The 16,792-nt window shown below is 63.1% G+C and overlaps 2 protein-coding genes across 3 annotated transcripts; one reads left to right on the forward strand and one right to left on the reverse strand.

Annotated features, from left to right (window-relative positions):
* The first annotated feature begins 326 nt into the window (after positions 1-326).
* On the forward strand, positions 327-10,864 carry BCAN (brevican). Its single transcript, XM_030468623.1, has 14 exons — positions 327-411; positions 505-900; positions 1,472-1,646; positions 1,741-1,868; positions 3,009-3,302; positions 4,725-4,982; positions 5,357-5,464; positions 5,624-6,037; positions 7,841-7,948; positions 8,106-8,264; positions 9,369-9,451; positions 9,785-9,929; positions 10,100-10,282; positions 10,690-10,864. Exons 1-14 carry the CDS (start codon positions 327-329, stop codon positions 10,713-10,715), a joined length of 2,562 nt encoding a protein of 853 aa, XP_030324483.1. The 3' UTR covers positions 10,716-10,864.
* Positions 10,865-11,826: 962 nt separating this feature from the next.
* Positions 11,827-14,889, reverse strand: LOC115600283 (hyaluronan and proteoglycan link protein 2-like). Of its 2 annotated transcripts, none has more exons than XM_030468622.1 (6): positions 14,743-14,889; positions 14,500-14,613; positions 13,927-14,277; positions 13,558-13,674; positions 13,230-13,415; positions 11,827-12,287 (listed from the first exon to the last, which is right to left on the reverse strand). In XM_030468622.1, the coding sequence occupies exons 2-6, from the start codon at positions 14,585-14,587 to the stop codon at positions 12,004-12,006; spliced, it is 1,026 nt and encodes a 341-aa protein (XP_030324482.1). In that variant the 5' UTR covers positions 14,588-14,613; positions 14,743-14,889; the 3' UTR covers positions 11,827-12,003. The 2 variants fall into 2 exon arrangements, with proteins under 2 accessions (XP_030324482.1, XP_030324481.1); XM_030468621.1 differs by having other exon boundaries at positions 14,736-14,889.
* Positions 14,890-16,792: the final 1,903 nt, after the last annotated feature.

Below are 16,792 nucleotides of genomic sequence, written 5' to 3' on the forward strand. Positions count from 1 at the left end.
CAGCTTTCCATGGCACCAGGGCCAGGCTGGGCTCTGCTGGCTCCAAGGGGTCCTGGGGCTGGATGGGACCCCGTAGTCCCCAGGCAGGTCCCCAGGGTGCTCTCTCCGTTCACCAGGACACATTTCCCACGTCTCCTTCTCTTCTGTCCCTTTCCACCATCCAAAGCTCCAGGGCACCCCCCACGCCCCATTGCTGCATCCAGGCACTTGGGGGTGGGTGGGTGGGTGTCTTTCCCCCCCCCCCCCAGGATGTTTTTAGGGACATTTGGGATATTTGGGGAATTTTGGATATTCTTGGTTGCTTCTCCCTCCTCTCAGGGCAGAGGATGGCCACAGCCCTCTCACTCTTCCTGCTCTGGGTCTGGGTCCCTGCGGTGGTCCCGGAGGAGTTTGGGGTCAACGACGGAGCAGGTAACTGTGGGGACCACGGGGGGCCGGGGAGGGGACACACACCACACGTCCCCTTCCACCGATCACTCACAGCTCCTCTCCTCTCCCACCCAGAGGACCTCAAGGCCCTGCAGGTCTCCATCCCACGTCACCCGGCCCTGGAGGCTGTGCTGGCTGGAGATGTCACCATCCCCTGTCTCATCACCTACCTCGGCCCCCAGCCCACCGCCGGCTCGGGCGGGCGCCGGGCGGTCCTCGGGGGGACCCCCCGTGTCAAGTGGACCTTTATCTCTGAGGGCAAGGAGGTGGAGATCTTGGTAGCCCGAGGGGACAGGGTGAAGGTGAGTGAGGATTATCGCCTGCGGGCCTCCCTACCCATCTTCCACCAGCGCTACACCAACGCCTCGCTGCTCCTCACCGAGCTCCGCCCCAACGACTCCGGGATCTATCGCTGCGACGTCCAGCACGGCATCGAGGATGGCCACGACCTGCTGCACCTCAAGGTCAAAGGTACGGAGGGGGGGGATTGGGGGTGGGGGGGGCAAGCAGAGGGGCACCCTGCCCGGGTGACCTCCCTCGGCTCAGCAAACCCCTCCTGCAGCCAGGTAGGGATGGACCCATAGGGGTGGGGGGCTGCTGAGGGTCCCCAGGGTGAAGATGCACCCATATGGGTGGGAGGCTGCTGCTGAGGGTCCCCAGGGTGCAGGTGCACCCATATGGGTGGGGGGCTGCAGCAAGTGTGCCCCTGGGTGCAGACTCACCCCCTTGTCTGGGGCTCTGCTGCAAGGGTGCACCCATATTTGTAGGGGGCTGCTCCAAAGGGGCATCCCTGTGGGTGGGGGGCTGCCGCTGAGGGTCCGCAGGGTGCAGATGCACCCATGTGAGTGGGGGGTCCACTGCAAGAGTGCACCCAGGTGCAGATGCACCCACATGGATGAGGGGGCTGCAGCAGGGGTGCACCCGTGTGTCTGGGGGTCTGCTGCAAAGGGGCACCCCCGTGGGTGGCGGTGCCGCTGCAGAGGGTCCCCTGGGTGGGGGTTCCTGCTCGCAGGCTCCCACCCATGCCGTGCCCTCCCCCCAGGGGTGGTGTTTCACTACAGGGAGGGGTCCCTGCGCTACGCTTACACCTTCGCCCAGGCTCGTGCTGCCTGTGCTCGGATCGGTGCCCACATCGCCACCCCCGAGCAGCTCTACGCCGCTTACCTGGGGGGCTACGAGCAGTGCGATGCCGGCTGGATCTCCGACCAGACCGTCAGGTGGGCACCGCCACACCCCCGGGGAGGGGTCACAGCACCCCTTGTCCCCACCCCGATCACCACCCCCACCCCTCTGCTCTTCCCCCCTCCGCAGGTATCCCATACACACCCCCCGGGAGCCGTGTTACGGGGACATGAACGGCTTCCCCGGAGTGAGGAACTACGGGGTGGTGGACCCAGAGGACATGTACGACGTGTACTGCTACACCGAGGACCTCCCAGGTGACACTGGTGCCACCAGACACCCCCCCCCCCCCAGCCTCCCCCAGCTTTGACAGCCCCATAACCCATAAAGCTAAAAACACCCCCCGGAATCTTGGAGATCTGCAAAGTTTTGGTTGCTTGAGTCGCTGTGCTGCTCCCCAAAGGGTTTCTGGTCCCTTTAGAGGGGGGGAGGGGAGGTTGGTTCCCCCAAACCTTGGAGATCTGCAGAGATTTGGGTGTAGATTCAGTCATCTGCTCCCCCGAGTCTTTTCGGTTCTGTTTTATGGGATTGGAGCTCTGAAACTTGGGAAATCTGCACAGCTTTGGCAGCTCAGCTCCTTGTGCTGCTCTCTAAAGAATTTTAGGTTCAGTTCTGGGGAGGCTTTGGGGCTCTGAAACCTCAGAGCTCTGCAGATTTTTGGGTGCTTGGTTGTGGACTCACTCTGCTGCCCCCCAAAGTCCTTCTGGGTCAGTTCTGAGCGGGGGGGAGGGGGTTTGAGACTCTAAAAATTGGAGGATCTGCAAAGCTTTGGGTCCTTAATTCCCCGTGCTGCTCCCCGAAGTGACAGAGATGTAGGGCAGGTGACAGGGATGTGGGACACGATGTGCTGGGAGGGGACACCCGGTGCCATGCCAGGGGCTGGCTTGTGGTGTGCCTCAGGGTGGTCCCCAGCCCTTCTCAGCCTGAAGCCCCTCCCCCATAGTGTCCCGTGGGCTGTCTGGTCCCCTCAGAAATGTCCCCTGGGTGGGTGGCACTTTGTGGTGCTGTCCCTCTATGGGTCCTCCTGTGGGTCACTGGCCCCAGGGTGAGTGGGGACAGGAAGGGATGGATGGAGGGATGGAGGGAGGGAGGGAGGCAGGAAGGGAGGCAGGCAGGGATGCAGGCAGGGATGCAGGCAAGGATGCAGGAAGGGATGCTGGCAGGGATGCAGGAAGGGATGCAGGAAGGGATGGAGGGAGGGATACAGGCAGGACCTCTAGGACACGGTTTGTGTTGAAGGCCCCATAAACCCCCCCTAAATCTCACCCATCTCCCCTGCCCGCCAGCTCCCGAGGTGTTGCAGGGAGCAGAGGAGGTGAAGGATCTCCCCTAGCCCCCCCTCCAAGCTCCCTCCCCATCTTAACCCCCCCTTCCCCGTCTCCTTCCTCTCTCCCCAGGGGAACTCTTTTTGGAGACGGCTCCAGCCAAGTTCACTCTGGAGGAGGCTGCGGAACGGTGCCGGGCTCGGGGGGCTCAGCTGGCCCGGCCCGGACAGCTTTTTGCTGCCTGGGGGGGGGGTCTGGACGCCTGCAGCCCGGGCTGGCTGGCAGACGGCAGCGTCCGCTACCCCATTGTCACCCCCCGGGAGCGCTGCGGGGGGGCCCTGCCCGGCGTCAAAACCATCTTCACCTTCCGCAACCAGACGGGATTCCCCGACGCGCGGAGCAGATACGATGCGTACTGCTTTCGAGGTAACCGGGGGGATGTGGGGTGTGGGGTGCGGTGTCGCGATATCCCCCCTCAGCCCAACCCGCAGGGTCAGGTTGGCCTCGGGATCGCCGCTTGCTTCTCTGGTATCGCGATAGAGTGGGAGGGGGGAGGGTGTTTGGCGCCGGTCTGATTGTTGGGGAAGGGCGGGTGGGCTCCATGCTGTGTGCTGGTTATGTCGTGATAGGGGAGGGGTAACCTGCACTGTCTAGAAACTGCATGCTGAGGCGTCGTGGCAGAGGAGGGATGCTCTGCATGTCCTCTGTACTGCACCCCACTCTATCACGACAGAGTAGGGATGCCCTGCACGTTCTCAGCATTGCACCCCACCATATCGTGACAGACCAGGGATGTTCCGTGGGGTCTGTGCATGGACATGGCTTTGGGGCCGCTCATACCCCCTGGATGAGGGCGGTGGGACACTACTGGGGGCTGGGGACTGCTGCTCTCCCCCAGGCTGGATTTGGGTGCTGGTGGCCCTGGGTGACACGCAAGGGGGGACAAGAGGCATGGGGAGGGGGGGTCACCAGCATTCCCCCTGCTCCTACTGCCTGGTCCAACATCTCTGTGCATCCCCTTGGGGCTGGGGGGCTTGTGGGATGGGGATGTTCCCCCTCCCTGGACCACTCACACAGCTCCGTGCCTCAGTTTCCCCATCTCAGCTGCGTGCCTCAGTTTCCACGTCTCCCAGTGGGGGAAGCTGGGGGTCAGACAGGACCCATGGATCCCATAACCCACTAACCTGTGCTCCTGGGTGGGGGTGGAGCAGGTGCCCTCCAGGTGGGGGTCCTGAGGGTTCAGGTTTGCTGGAGGGGGGGGACAGCTGGGGTGGCACCAAGGTTGGGCAGAAAATGCTGCAGAGTCACAAGAGGGGGAGGGGCAAGGAGAGTCGGGTCCCCATCAGGGTGTCAGGGTGTTCCCATGAGGGTGCCAGGGTGTCCTCATTGGGTTGCCAGACTGTCCCCTTTGGGGTATGCGGCTGTCCCTGTCAGGACACCAGTTTGTCCCCATCAGGGTACCAGACTGTCCCCTTTGGGGTACCAGGCTGTCCCCATCAGGGTGCCAGGCTGTCCCCTTTGGGGTACCAGGCTGTCCCCATCAGGGTGCCAGGCTGTCCCCATCAGGGTGCCAGGCTGTCCCCTTTGGGGTACCAGGCTGTCCCCTTTGGGGTACCAGGCTGTCCCCATCAGGGTGCCAGGCTGTCCCTTTGGGGTACCAGGCTGTCCCCTTTGGGGTACCAGGCTGTCCCCATCAGGGTGCCAGGCTGTCCCTCTGGGGTACCAGGCAGTCCTCTTTGGGGTGCCAGACTGTCCCCAAGCCTCCAGCCCCGAGTGGGTGTCAGGACACCTCTGCCTGCCATTGGGCCAGCCCGGGGCAGTAATATCCCACTTTCTTTCTGCCCACAGAAGGGACAAACTCTTTCCCTGAGGCGTCAGGAAAATCCCGAGCCCGGGAGCCCGAGGGCCTTCAGGAGATTGTCACAGTGGCAGAAAAGCTGGAGGAGCTGCAGCCACCCGAGGCGCCAGTGGAGCTTGAGTCCCGCGGGGCTGTTTACGCCGTCCCCTTCTTTAAGGACCCCGAGCTGGAAAAGCCGAGCCCGTCCCCCGAAGATGCCCCAGGGCCGGGGGGCCACCACCCCCCGCTAGACCCCTCCGTGTCCTCAGGTCACCCAAACTCTGCCACCACCCCTCTGCCCACCGCCCCAGCTGTCCCCGAGGCAGGCGTCCCCCGGAGGTGTGCTGTGCTCTTCCCCACCGAGGAAGATGAGGGTGACAGGGACAGCTGGAGTGACAGGGGCAGACGAGGTGACAGGGACAGACAGGGCGACAGGGGCAGAACAGGGTGACAGGGACACTCGAGCAGTGCTCAGCACCCGGGTGCCAGCTGGGGGGATGCCAGGGCTGGAGGAGTGGCAGGGATGGAAGCGTCGGGGTCACCAGGAGAGGTGGGGTGCACCCATGGGTGCTCGGATGACCCCCACGGTCCCGCTGCCCCCCACCCCCGGTAGCTCACGGCCTTTCTGCCTTTCCCTTTGCAGAGGAGGAGGAGGCGCGGGGCAGGGACCCCGGCGGGACAGCAGCGGAGAGCCCGGGCACGGGGCGAGAGACGGAGGGACCCACCCTGTCCCCATCGGGGGCAGCAGAAGGTGACACGGAGCCTCCCCAGTCACCCAGCCCTGCCGCCCCTACCTGTGACCCCCACCGCCCGCGGGACACCGTGGGGCTGCCAGCCCCCAAAGCCAGCCCTGGGCCACCGGGGCACCGGGTGACATCGCCGGCCGGTGACACTTCTGCCACCTCGACAGACAGCCAGCAGCCTCCTGGGACACCCGGGCGCGGTGGGGACAGCCCCCCTGCCACTGAGGACGCCGAGCTCTCGGGGGACGTGGCCGAAGTCCCCGGAGTGTCCCCGCTGCCCCCCGCCCCCTCTCAGCCTCTGGAGGAGGGTGAGGACCCTTCGGGGGCACAGTGGTTCCCCTCCCCCGCGGCTCCCGGGGACAGGAGGACGGTCCCGGTGGCAGAGGTGACAGCGGTGACACCGTGGCATACGGAGGTGCCCGGCAGCAGCGGTGGGGAGGACACTGTCCCCAGACCCCCCAGCACTGAGCAGGGGGTGGCGGCTGCGCCGTCGGGAGAGGAGGACGAAGAGGAGGAGGAGGAAGAGCAGCCGGCTCCCAGCGATGCCACCGTGGAGGGTTTCTTTGGAGCTGGAGAACCAGGTGGGACCCTCAGGGTTGGCCTCACCTCCCCCCATCCCGACATCTCCGGAGTGGCCCCGGTGGGGGACGCCACCTCCAGCACCGTCCCCCCCCTGCCCGCCCTCCCCACCGAGCGGGCCAGCGTCGGGGGCTCGGCCGGGGGTCCCCGTTGGGACAGCCTGGCCCTGGGGACAGCATCCCTCCTGGCTGCTCTGTGGCACTAGAGAGAGCCCAGACCTTTCCTTCACACTGCTCTCCCCTCTGCCCCTCTGCCCGTCCGTCTGTCTGTCCCTCCCCCCCCCCCCCCCTCTCTCCTCCTCAGCTGGGTAAGGGAAGGTTCCAGGTCCGGAGAAGCAGAATATTTGTCAAACAAATTAGTCTGAGCTCTGCATGCCCTTAAATCTCTTCTTACTTCTGTGAAGTGTTTTAATGATTGTTTCCGTGAAAAAAAAAAAATAACCGAAACAACAAACAAACGAAAAACAAACCCACAAACAACCGACAAACAACCCATAAAAAAAAAGAAAAAAAAAGAAAAAAAAGGAAAAAACAAAAGTTATTATCAAAAGGCATCCCCGACCTCCCTCCCCTCTCGACTAACACGACACTAATAAAGGGAATTAAAAGCTTTCTAGAACCAGCACCTTGACGAGCTCTTCCCTTCATCCTCGCGCCTCCTCCTCCCTCCCCCCCCTGCGTCTCCCCCACTGACGAACTAATTCCCCAGACCCCCCCCCCAAAAAAAAAATTGGAGACCCCCGGGGTGGGTGGGACACGAGGGGGGGGGGGAACGGCTGCTGTGGCCTCTGGGGCTGCCCCAGGTGGAGGGACAAGGGCTGGATGGGTGCTGGGGGGCTGGGTAGGTCCTAGGGGGCAGAGCACCCCAACTTCCCTGCAGCCCCCTCGGGGGAGCACAGCCCCATTGGCCCCCATCATGGGGGCTGAGATGGGTGAGCAGTGGGTGGGTGACCTCCCACGGGGGTTGTCCCCTACCCAAACCCCTCCCCTCCCGCTGGGATGCTCCCAGCTCTGACACTGCTTCCAGCAGCCCCGTCTGCCCTCCTGGGTGGGTGAGGGGGTTCCTGCCCCCCCCCCCCCAGACTAGCAGTGTCCCAGCAGAGGCTTCCTCGTGGTGGGGGCCAGGCCTGGAGGGCTGGTGGCCATCATCCTGGCAAGGAGGGACAGTAGGACTCATCCCTCTCCCTGCCTCCTGTCCCTAACCCCGTGGGGAGAAGAGGGAGGGGGGGGCACAGTGTCTGGGGACGGTGCAAGGGCCGTGAAATGGGAATCGTCAGGCTGGAGGATGCTGAGGACTTTTGGTCTGGGTGCTGGTGACAGCCCCTGAATCATGTCCTGAGCACCTGGCATCCTCTGAGCACCTCGGTGACCGTGACGGGATGGCGGGGACACAGAGGTTGGGGACAGCTGAGTTGTCATCAGCCCTGACCAAGTTATCCCTGGAGGTGACTGCGGAGGGAGGGGCAGGAGGCTCAGCTCCTGCGGAAGGGCTGATCCTTGTGATTCCACCCCAAAAAATGTCCCCAGGGGGGGATGGCTGTCAGGGGGACAACCAGACAGTCTCACTGGTGTCCCCGTGTCCAAACCCTGATCCATCCAGTTCTTGGTGTGGGGGGGGAAAGGAAAGGGGGGGCTGAACTGGGACATTCCCATGACCCCCAGGATGGTTCCGGGTGCGTCCCTCTCATCTCAGCCCTGGTGGCCGCAGCGCCCATCCTGGGGACCCAGGGTGAGATTGTAGTGACCTTGGGTGGTGCTGAGGTCCACGAGCTGCTGGGGTGAGGACAAGCTGCGTCTGCCTTGCAGGTGGCTGTGTCCCCAACCCCTGCCTGAACGGAGGGACCTGCACAGAGGACAGCGACGGTGTCACCTGCCTCTGCCTGCCCGGGTACGGAGGTGGCAGCTGCGAGAGAAGTGAGTGCCCCAGGTCCCACCTCGGACCCCTCGGAGCTCCCTCCAGAAACATCACTGGGATGAAAACAGGGATTTTTTGGGGGGTTTCGGTGGGTTGGGGTCCATCCACCTGAGGTTCTCCTCTCCTCCCCCCCCCTCGCTCCCCGCTCCCTCTCAGCGCTGCGGAGCTGCAGCCCGGGCTGGGATCGCTTCCACGGCTCCTGCTACAAACATTTCTCCACCCGGAGGAGCTGGGAGGACGCGGAGAGCCAGTGCAGGCACTACGGGGGGCACCTGGCCACCATCCTGACCCCCGAAGAGCAGGAATTCATCAACGGTGTGTGGGGATGGCCCAGACCCTGCTGAGCACACTCCCACTCCCACCCCCCCAACACCCCCTCCCCTTCCTCAGAGCTGGGCTTCAGGTTTTAAATTTGAAGGCAAAAAGGTGGCTGAGAGGAATGGCAGAGCCTGAGACTTCCAGAGAGGAGAGAAACGGAAAGGAAATAGAGAGGAAAGGGAACCAGGATGAGGATGGAGCAGAGTGAGGATGGATGGATGGACAGCAGGATCTTGGGTGGGGAGAGGGAGAGGAAGGGTGAGAGAGAGAGGGATGGATGGAGGGAGGGATGGAGGCATTGGGGGATGGATGGATGGATGGATGGATGGGGGGATGGATGAGGGGATGGATGAGGGGATGGATAGGCACACAGATAGAGATGGGAGCAGAGAGCTGGAGGCACAGTGGGGGTCAGAGCAGTGGAATATTGACCACGTGCAAGTAAATGAGAAGGCAAAGTGAGAAGTTGCCTGTGAGCAGATGAGGGGGCGTGGGGGAGGGGGGCAGAGCTGGGGAACACGGTGATGGGGACAGGGCAGAGAGCAAAAAAGGCCTCGAGGGACATGAGAGTGAAGGAAAAGGGGGCAGGGAGAAACCTGGCCGTGAGCTGCAGGGCCAGGAAGGGCCAGGCAGGGGCAGTCCGGGAGCTGCAGGGAAGGGCAGGGACAGGCAGGGACCTGCAGGGACAGGTAGGGACAGGTACGAACAGGCAGGGACATCCAGGGACAGGTAGGGACAGGTAGGGACAGGTACGAACAGGCAGGGACATCCAGGGACAGGTAGGGACAGGTAGGGACATCCTGGGGCAGGCAGGGACAGGCAGGATGGAGGGGGGACAGGCAGGATGCCTCCTTCTCCCGGCCATCCCCGTCCCTCTGGTCCCTGGGGGTGCAGGGCAGGGGGTGGAGGGTGTCCTGCCGTGTCACCTTCAGGGTTCCCCTTGTCCCCAAACCGCACCCACCCCCAGATTCAGTGCTGGGGACACCTCCCCACTCCTGTGCTCACCTCAAATCTCCTAAAATTTTTCCTCCATCTCCTCCCTGATGGAGGGGAGAAGCGGACCCCCACCCCTTTCCCAACCCCCTTCTTTGCTCCCCTCAGACCAGTACAGGGAATACCAATGGATCGGCTTGAACGACCGGACCATCGAGGGCGATTTCCAGTGGTCTGATGGGAGCCCCTTGGTGAGTGTGGGACCCCCCTGTGCCCCCCAAGGAGAAGGCACGCCCACCCCTCCCCCCACTCACACCTCCTCCTCCCCCATCACTCCACACCGTGTGGGGTGGGTATGAGGCTGGGGGCAGCTTCTGAGCACCACCCCTCCACCCCATTTCCCTGGAAGGGGGGGACAAGGCTGAGCCAGACCCCGAGATTTGGGCTCCCAAGGGGCGTTGGGATGGGGACACTGGGGGTGTCACGGGTGGGAGGCTGCAGGTGTGTGTGTGTGTGGGCCCCCTCCACACTTTAAAGGCTGTGGGGTGGCCTGTGCACCCCGTCCCCCTGTGTCCCCCCCCCAGCTCTATGAGAACTGGCACCCCGGGCAGCCCGACAGTTACTTCCTCTCGGGGGAGAACTGCGTGGTCATCGTCTGGCACGACGGGGGACAGTGGAGCGACGTCCCCTGCAACTACCACCTCTCCTACACCTGCAAAATGGGGCTGGGTAAGCCCTGGCTGCCCCCTCTCACCCCCCTGCACCCTTCCACCCCCCCCGACCTGGTGGTTCCATCCCTAAGGGATTGGGGTGCTACTATGAGGGGGGGTTTGCTCTACTTCGGGGGTGCTCCCTGTGGCTGAGTGCTGTGACCCCCTTGCCCCTCCACTCCTCCTCAGTGCAATGCGGGCCCCCCCCCGCCGTCCCCCACGCCCGTGCCTTTGGCAAAGCGAAGCAGCACTACGAGGTTGGGTCCATCACACGGTTCCGGTGCCAGCCCGGGTTCCTCCAGCGCCGCTCACCCATCGCCCGCTGCCGGGAGGACGGGACCTGGGACCCCCCCGAGCTGCTCTGCCGCCCTGGTGAGCCTGGGGATGTCCCCCATAACGTCTGTCTTGGGGGGATCCCCCTTTACCTGGGGCTTCTTGGAATTGTGGAATGGGTTGGGGTGGGTTGGAGGGACCTTCAAGGTCACTCAGTGACACCTAAACCAGGGGGCTTCGGGACCCAGACAACTTCCAGGGATGGGGCAGCTGCATCAAGAGGGTCATCGAGCTCACCTTTAAGGTCCCTTCCAACCCAAACCATGATCTAAAGCTCCCCCAGTGCCCCCCCTGCCACGGGCAGGGATCTCTCCCACAGCCCAGGGGGCTCCAAGCCCCATCCAACCTCCAACATTCCCAGGGATGGGGCAGCCACAGCTTCTGGGGGTGACCTGGGGCTCAGCACCCTCACCTTCAAGAACTTCTTTCTTGTCACCCCTCTCCAGGCCTGGCTCAGCCCCCCGATGACTGAGGGAGTCCCCAGGGCAGAAGCCACCACCCTGGAGCCGGCGCAGAGGGGGACAGCCTGGAGTGGCACAAACCCTCCCCGTTGGGTGCTGCCTCCTTTGGTTGTTTTGTGTCTGTACAAAGAAATCCCAGTAACTCAAAATCCCCCCGAAAGGATCCGAAGCTCAGCCAGAGGGGAGGGGGGGGGTTTGCTCCTGGAGCCACCACAGAGACAAAACTGTGGGGAGGAGGGGGACAGAGTGCAGGTGATGGCATTGATCTGTGCCAGGTGATGGCCAGTGTCACCTCCAGCCCCTGTCCCCCACTTCTGGCCCATCCTGCACCCCGGTGTGGGGGGACACGGGGACCTCCATGTTGTGCAGTGTTGGGGGGCAGCAGGGGGGGCTCCCCAGGAGAGGCAGAGGCTGCTGCTGAGGGCTTGGAGCGGGTACACATCGCCCAACCCCCCCCCCCCCTCTGTGCTTCTCTGGGTATTAAAACCATAAAGGGATGGGTGTCTGTTCATTTGGGGCAGCCCTGGCACTGCGGGATGGGGCACAGCCCCAAACCGGGGAGGGTGGCAGCACCCCCAGCACCACGGAGTGTCGTCCCCCCCGTGTGGGGCTCCACATCCAGGGGATGGCTCTGAAATGGAGCTGAGGGGCTAATCCCAGCCCCAGGGGATGGGAGATGGGATTTCCCCGGTTTTCCCTTGGCTTTCCCCGGGTGCTGTGCCAGCTCCGGGCCTTTTTAGAGCTGTCCCTGGCCACATCAAAGAGGAAAATCTGGAAAGCCCCAGCGCGGGGTGCCAGGGACAGGGATAACGCTGGGGACAGGGTGGCAGGGGGTTGCCCAGTGGCTGAGACACCAAATCTTTGGCACATTCCCTGCCGGGGTGTTCAGGGGGGGTAGGGGGGGGGGCAGAAGCCAGCAGAGAGCTCGGCTTTGTTGTGCAGCTTTATTAATCGAGAAAGTGAAACCCCATTAGTGACGCTGTTAATGCCCGGGCTGACAGACGCACCGGGGGGGGGGGGTGGTGTGGGGAGCAGGGAACCCCTGCTGCCTGGCTGGGGGAGGGGGGGGGGGGCTGTGTGAGATCCCCCCATACCGTATCCCCACCATGGGGCCGGTTCCCTGCTGAGCCCCAAACAATCCCCGAGCCCTGGAGCGGGCTGGGGAGCGGCTCCATGGGGGGGGGGGAGACATCGAGCACGGCTCTACCGCTCCATCGGGGGGGCACCGAGCACCCCAAATCATCAGAAGGTCCCCCCCATACCCCCCTTGGGGGAGTCCCAGTGCTGTCCCTTCCCTCCCTACTTGCCCAGGTAGCAGTAGGTGCCGAAGGTTCGCAGCTCCTTGCTGGGGAAGCCGAAGCTGCGGACGCCGGGGTCGGGGAGGCCCCCGCAGCGCTGTCGGGGGGTGGTGATGGGATAGCGGACACTGCCATCTGCCAGCCACCCCCCGTCACAGCGATCCAGCTGGGAAAACTTCCAGGCGGAGTAGAGCTGCCCCACTTTGGCCACGGCAGCTCCCTGGTTGTGACAGGCTTGGACAGCCTCCTTGAAGTTCAGGTGGCCTCGGATGAAGTAAACCTGGCCTGGGGACAGATGGGGACACGGGAGGGGTGGGGGTGGGGGTGGAGGAGGGGGCACCAAGGGATCAGAACAACCGCAGCCTTGGTGGGAATCTTGGAATCGTGGAATGGTTTAGGTTGGAGGGACCTTTGGTTTGGATGGTTCATCCATGGGCAGGGACCCCTCCCACAGCCCAGGGGGCTCCAAGCCCCATCCAACCTCCAACATTCCCAGGGATGGGGCAGCCACAGCTTCTGGGGGTGAACTGGGGCTCAGCACCCTCACCCCAAAGAATTTCTCCCTCCCATCTCCTTTTCCTCTCCCCTCTTGCAGCTGGAAACCCTTCCACCTCATCCCATCCCTCCAGGCCCTTGTCCCAAGTCCCTCCCCAGCTTTCCTGGAGCCCTTCAGGCACTGGGAGGTGCTCTGAGGTCTCCCCAGAACCTTCTCCTTCTCCTTCTCCTTCTCCTTCTCCTTCTCCTTCTCCTTCTCCTTCTCCTTCTCCTTCTCCTTCTCCTTCTCCTTCTCCTTCTCCTTCTCCTTCTCCTTCTCCTTCTCCTTCTCCTTCTCCTTCTCCTTCTCCTTCTCCTTCTCCTTCTCCTTCTCCTTCTCCTTCTCCTTCTCCTTCTCCTTCTCCTTCTCCTTCTCCTTCTCCTTCTCCTTCTCCTTCTCCTTCTCCTTCTCCTTCTCCTTCTCCTTCTCCTTCTCCTTCTCCTTCTCCTTCTCTCCTTCTCCTTCTCCTTCTCCTTCTCCTTCTCCTTCTCCTTCTCCTTCTCCTTCTCCTTCTCCTTCTCCTTCTCCTTCTCCTTCTCCTTCTCCTTCTCCTCCTTCTCCTTCTCTTCTCCAGCCTGAACACCCCCAACTCTCTCCTCCTGCTCCAGCCTCTGCCCATCACCATGGCCTCTGACAGCTCCAAGTCCACACTAGGACTGGGTGACCCTGTGAACTGGGGACCCCAGCACTACCTTGAAGAGCAGAAGTGAAGCAGAAAGCATCAAATCTGTCCTTCTGCTTGTCCCTGGCCCCATAGGTCCGGACTCCTGGCAGGAGAAGGCGGCCACCACAGGGCTCCCGTGAGTTGATGATGGGATAATGGACGGTGCCATCCAGGATCCATCCAGCATTGCACCAGTCCAGACCCTCTGTCCAGGCTGTGGGCCATGAGCCAGCTCAGCACCAGCAATACCCTCCTAACTCCCACACCCACCGAGGCGTTTTTTTGGGGTGAATGAGGGTTTTTTTTTGTTGTTGTTTTTTTTTTTTTCGGGGGGGGGGGGAAGGAGGATGCTTCACCTTTGTAGAGCTGCTGGTAGGTGGCGAGGCGGGAGTCCTGCTGCTCACAGGCTTTCTTGGCTTCGTGGTAATTGAATTTGTAGCGCCCATTGCTGGGCTGGTAGGGGAAAACAACGCCTGAGGGGAGAGGGAGAGGGGTGGGGGGTGATGGAGATGCTCCCCCTTTGCCTGCTCACCCCCAGCACCGCGATGTTGAAGATAAGACTGGAGCACAAGCCAATACAACTGGGAAGAAGGGACATCCAGCCAACACCCCCCCCCCCAGCTTTCCCCCCACCTCCAGGGGATGCGGGAGGAGGGAACCCAAGCCCTGGGGCTTCCCCCCCACCCCAGGGGATGCGAGACGAGGGAGCCCAAGCCCGGAGTCACCTTCAAGGTGCAGGGTGAGGGAGACGCTCTCGTCCTCCAGCCCATTGACCAAGCGGCAGCGGTACCGCCCCTCGTCCTCCAGGGCCACGTCGGTGATGGTCAGGGAGGCGTCGTAGCGGTGGCTGCGCCGCAGCCGCACCCGGGGGCTCAGGGGGCCGTAGTTCCTGTGGTAGAGCCCGTTGGTGATGATGATGATGCTCTCCCCGTAGCTGGAAGGCTCCACCTTGCTCCACTTCACCCGGTAGTTGCTGGGCAGGGCACGCAGGACGCAGGGCAGCGTGGCCGTGGCTCCCCGCTGGGTCTGCACCGCGCCGTGGAGGGGCTCCAACAGGTACTGCAGTTGGGGGGGTGCTGCGGACCCCCCCCAGGGCTGCCTCAGTGCCCACTCAGTGCCGTGGCCCCTCCATCCCTCCAGCGCCTCCCCGCACTCTCATCCCCTGCCTGGGTTCCATCACCCCTCCTGCCTCCTTTCCCCCCCGCCCCGGGATGCACAGCTCAGCCCCTGTCCCCCCCAGCATCACCTCCCTCCCCCAGTGCTGACCCCAAACCGCAGCCCCGGGCCCTGCTCCCCACCTGGGGTCCCCGTTGGCTGCTGGAAGATGCTGGATGCTGGCGATGCTGCCAGGAGCCAGAGGGAGCTGAGCAGGAGCAGTTGGTGCATCCTTAGAGCTGGGGGCAGGACGGGGCCTGGGGGGGACACACACAGGGCTCAGGGACATTCCTCTGGGGGCTCAGTGGCATCTGCTGTGCAATGGGGATGTCCCTTGGCGAGGACACACGTGCCAGTCCCACTCCCTGCTGTCCCACACCTCTTACCGTGTCCAGCGGTGTCCCTGGAGGTGTCACTGGTCCCATCCAACCCCTCCAACACTCGTCCTGCCCCGGTGCCTGCTGCCTCTTGGCCCCGTCACAGCCGCCCCATGGCGGGGCCGAGGGCTCCGGAGAGGTCAGGGACGAGGGGACACGGGGACATGGGAGGTGAGGAGGTGGTGGTCCCGGCCAGCCCCTGCCCTGTCACTGTCCCGGCAGTGTCCCGGTGGCCCCGTGGCCCCGCGGTCCCTTGGCTCCTGCTCCCATGGCGAGTGGGAGTGGCGAGCACTGGCCGTGCCCTCGCTCCCTGCCCTGTCGCGGTCTCTTCCCGCTTTCTTCTCTTTATTCCACCCCCTCCAACACCTCCCCCAGGAACGCACGGGGAGGAGGAAGCACAATTTCCCATTGTCAGCGTCTTTCTCTTTATTGTTCTGCTCGGCAAAACACAGCGCGCTCGGCTAACAAACCCCCCTTTATCTGCCTCGGGGAAAACACCGGCACCGCCCGGGGCTCCGGCAGCCCCTGGCCCCTCCGACCTGCCCTGCATCACCAGCCTCCCCTGCTGGGATGGCTCCAGGATACAGGAATAGAATCCTGAGGTTGGAAAAGACCTCTGAGATCACCCAGCCCAACATCAACCCAACCCCAACCTCCAACCAATCCCCACCCCAAACCCAACCTCCAGATCCCTCAGGGAACCCCTCTGAGATCATCCAACCCCAACCCCAACCAAACCATTCTCCCTCCCCCAAGTTTTTCTCAAGACCTCATGGGATGGGGCCTCCACCCCTGCCCTGAGCAGGGAATGGTTTGGGTTGGAAAAACCCCCAAGCTCACCCAGTCCAACCCTTCCCCCAGCACCCCCACCCCATGTCCCTCATCCCCACATCCCCAGGGCTCTGAAACCCCTCCAGGGATGATGGGGACTCCAGCCCTGCCCTGGGGGGTGACAGGGGGTTGACAGGGGGGGAGAAGAAGAGATGCCAAGTGCACCAGGGCTCCCAGTGTCCTCTGCCCCACGCCCAACACCCAGGACCAGCCCCAGAAACAAAGGAGGGACCTCCAGCCCTTGGCCCCACATCCTTGACCCTAAAGGATGCTGATCAAGGGCTCAGCTCAGGAGCCAGAGGGTGAGCATTGTCTTCTTCTCTTCCTCCCTGTGCTGACCTTTCTGGAGCGAGGTGGTTCTGGTTGGAAAAGCCCTTTCAGATCATCAGGTCCAACCCTTCCCCCATCCCTGCCCAGTCCCCACCACCCCATGTCCCTCATCCCCACATCTCCAGGGCTCTGAAACCCCTCCAGGGATGATGGGGACTCCAGCCCTGCCCTGGGCAGCCTGGGCCAGGCCCTGACAACCCTTTCCAGGGAGAAATTCTTCCCCAGCTCCAACCTAAACCTCCCCTGGCACAACTTGAGGTGTGCCAAAAGTTCCTCTTGTCCCATCCCTTCTTCCTTGGGAGCAGAGCCCGACCCCCCCTGGCTCCAACCTCCTCTCAGGGGGTTGCAGAGAGCCACAAGGTCTCCCCTCAGCCTCCTCTGATCCAGGTTCAGCACCCCCAGGGCCCTCAGCTGCTCCTCACAACTTCTCCAGACCCTTCTCCATGTTCTCCAGACTCCTTTTTACTTTCCAGACCCTTCCCTACATTCTCCAGACCCTTCTCCTTACTCTAGAGACCTTCCTCCTTTTTCTCCAGACCCTTTCCCATAGTCTTCAGACCCTTTCCCATATTCTCCAGATCCTTCCCCGTGTTCTCCAGACCCTTCCCCAGCTCCATTCCCTTCTTTGGACACTCTCCATCCCCTCAATGTCCTTCTTGTTCTGAGGGGCCCAGAACTGACCCCAATTGGGGGTTCATCCCATCCGAATCCTCTGGCACCCGACAGAGACACCCAAATCCCCCCCTTGCTTCCCCGGCACAGTGTCCCGATGTGACCCGATGTGACAAAACCCGGGACAGCCGGTCCGGAGCTTCCGTCTTGGCAGCTCCAGCCCCGTCCCAGCGGCTCTTCCGCTGGCAGGACCTGGCAGCCACCCCGCAGGCGGAGTTTGCAGCCC

This window comes from Calypte anna, unplaced genomic scaffold (assembly GCF_003957555.1).
Source record: "Calypte anna isolate BGI_N300 unplaced genomic scaffold, bCalAnn1_v1.p scaffold_189_arrow_ctg1, whole genome shotgun sequence".
Taxonomy (NCBI): Eukaryota; Metazoa; Chordata; class Aves; order Apodiformes; family Trochilidae; genus Calypte; species Calypte anna.

Coding starts and splice junctions, on each gene's coding strand:
- LOC115600283 (XM_030468621.1), bottom strand. CDS start 14,781: ATGGGACCAGTGACACCTCCAGGGACACCGCTGGACACGGTAAGAG. Junction 14,278..14,499: donor GCAGCCAACGGGGACCCCAG/GTGGGGAGCAGG, acceptor GGGGGTCCGCAG/CACCCCCCCAACTGCAGTAC. Junction 13,675..13,926: donor CCTCACCCTGCACCTTGAAG/GTGACTCCGGGC, acceptor CTCTCCCCTCAG/GCGTTGTTTTCCCCTACCAG.
- BCAN (XM_030468623.1), top strand. CDS start 327: ATGGCCACAGCCCTCTCACTCTTCCTGCTCTGGGTCTGGGTCCCTGCG. Junction 3,303..4,724: donor CGATGCGTACTGCTTTCGAG/GTAACCGGGGGG, acceptor TTCTGCCCACAG/AAGGGACAAACTCTTTCCCT. Junction 5,465..5,623: donor CCCATCGGGGGCAGCAGAAG/GTGACACGGAGC, acceptor CCACCTCGACAG/ACAGCCAGCAGCCTCCTGGG.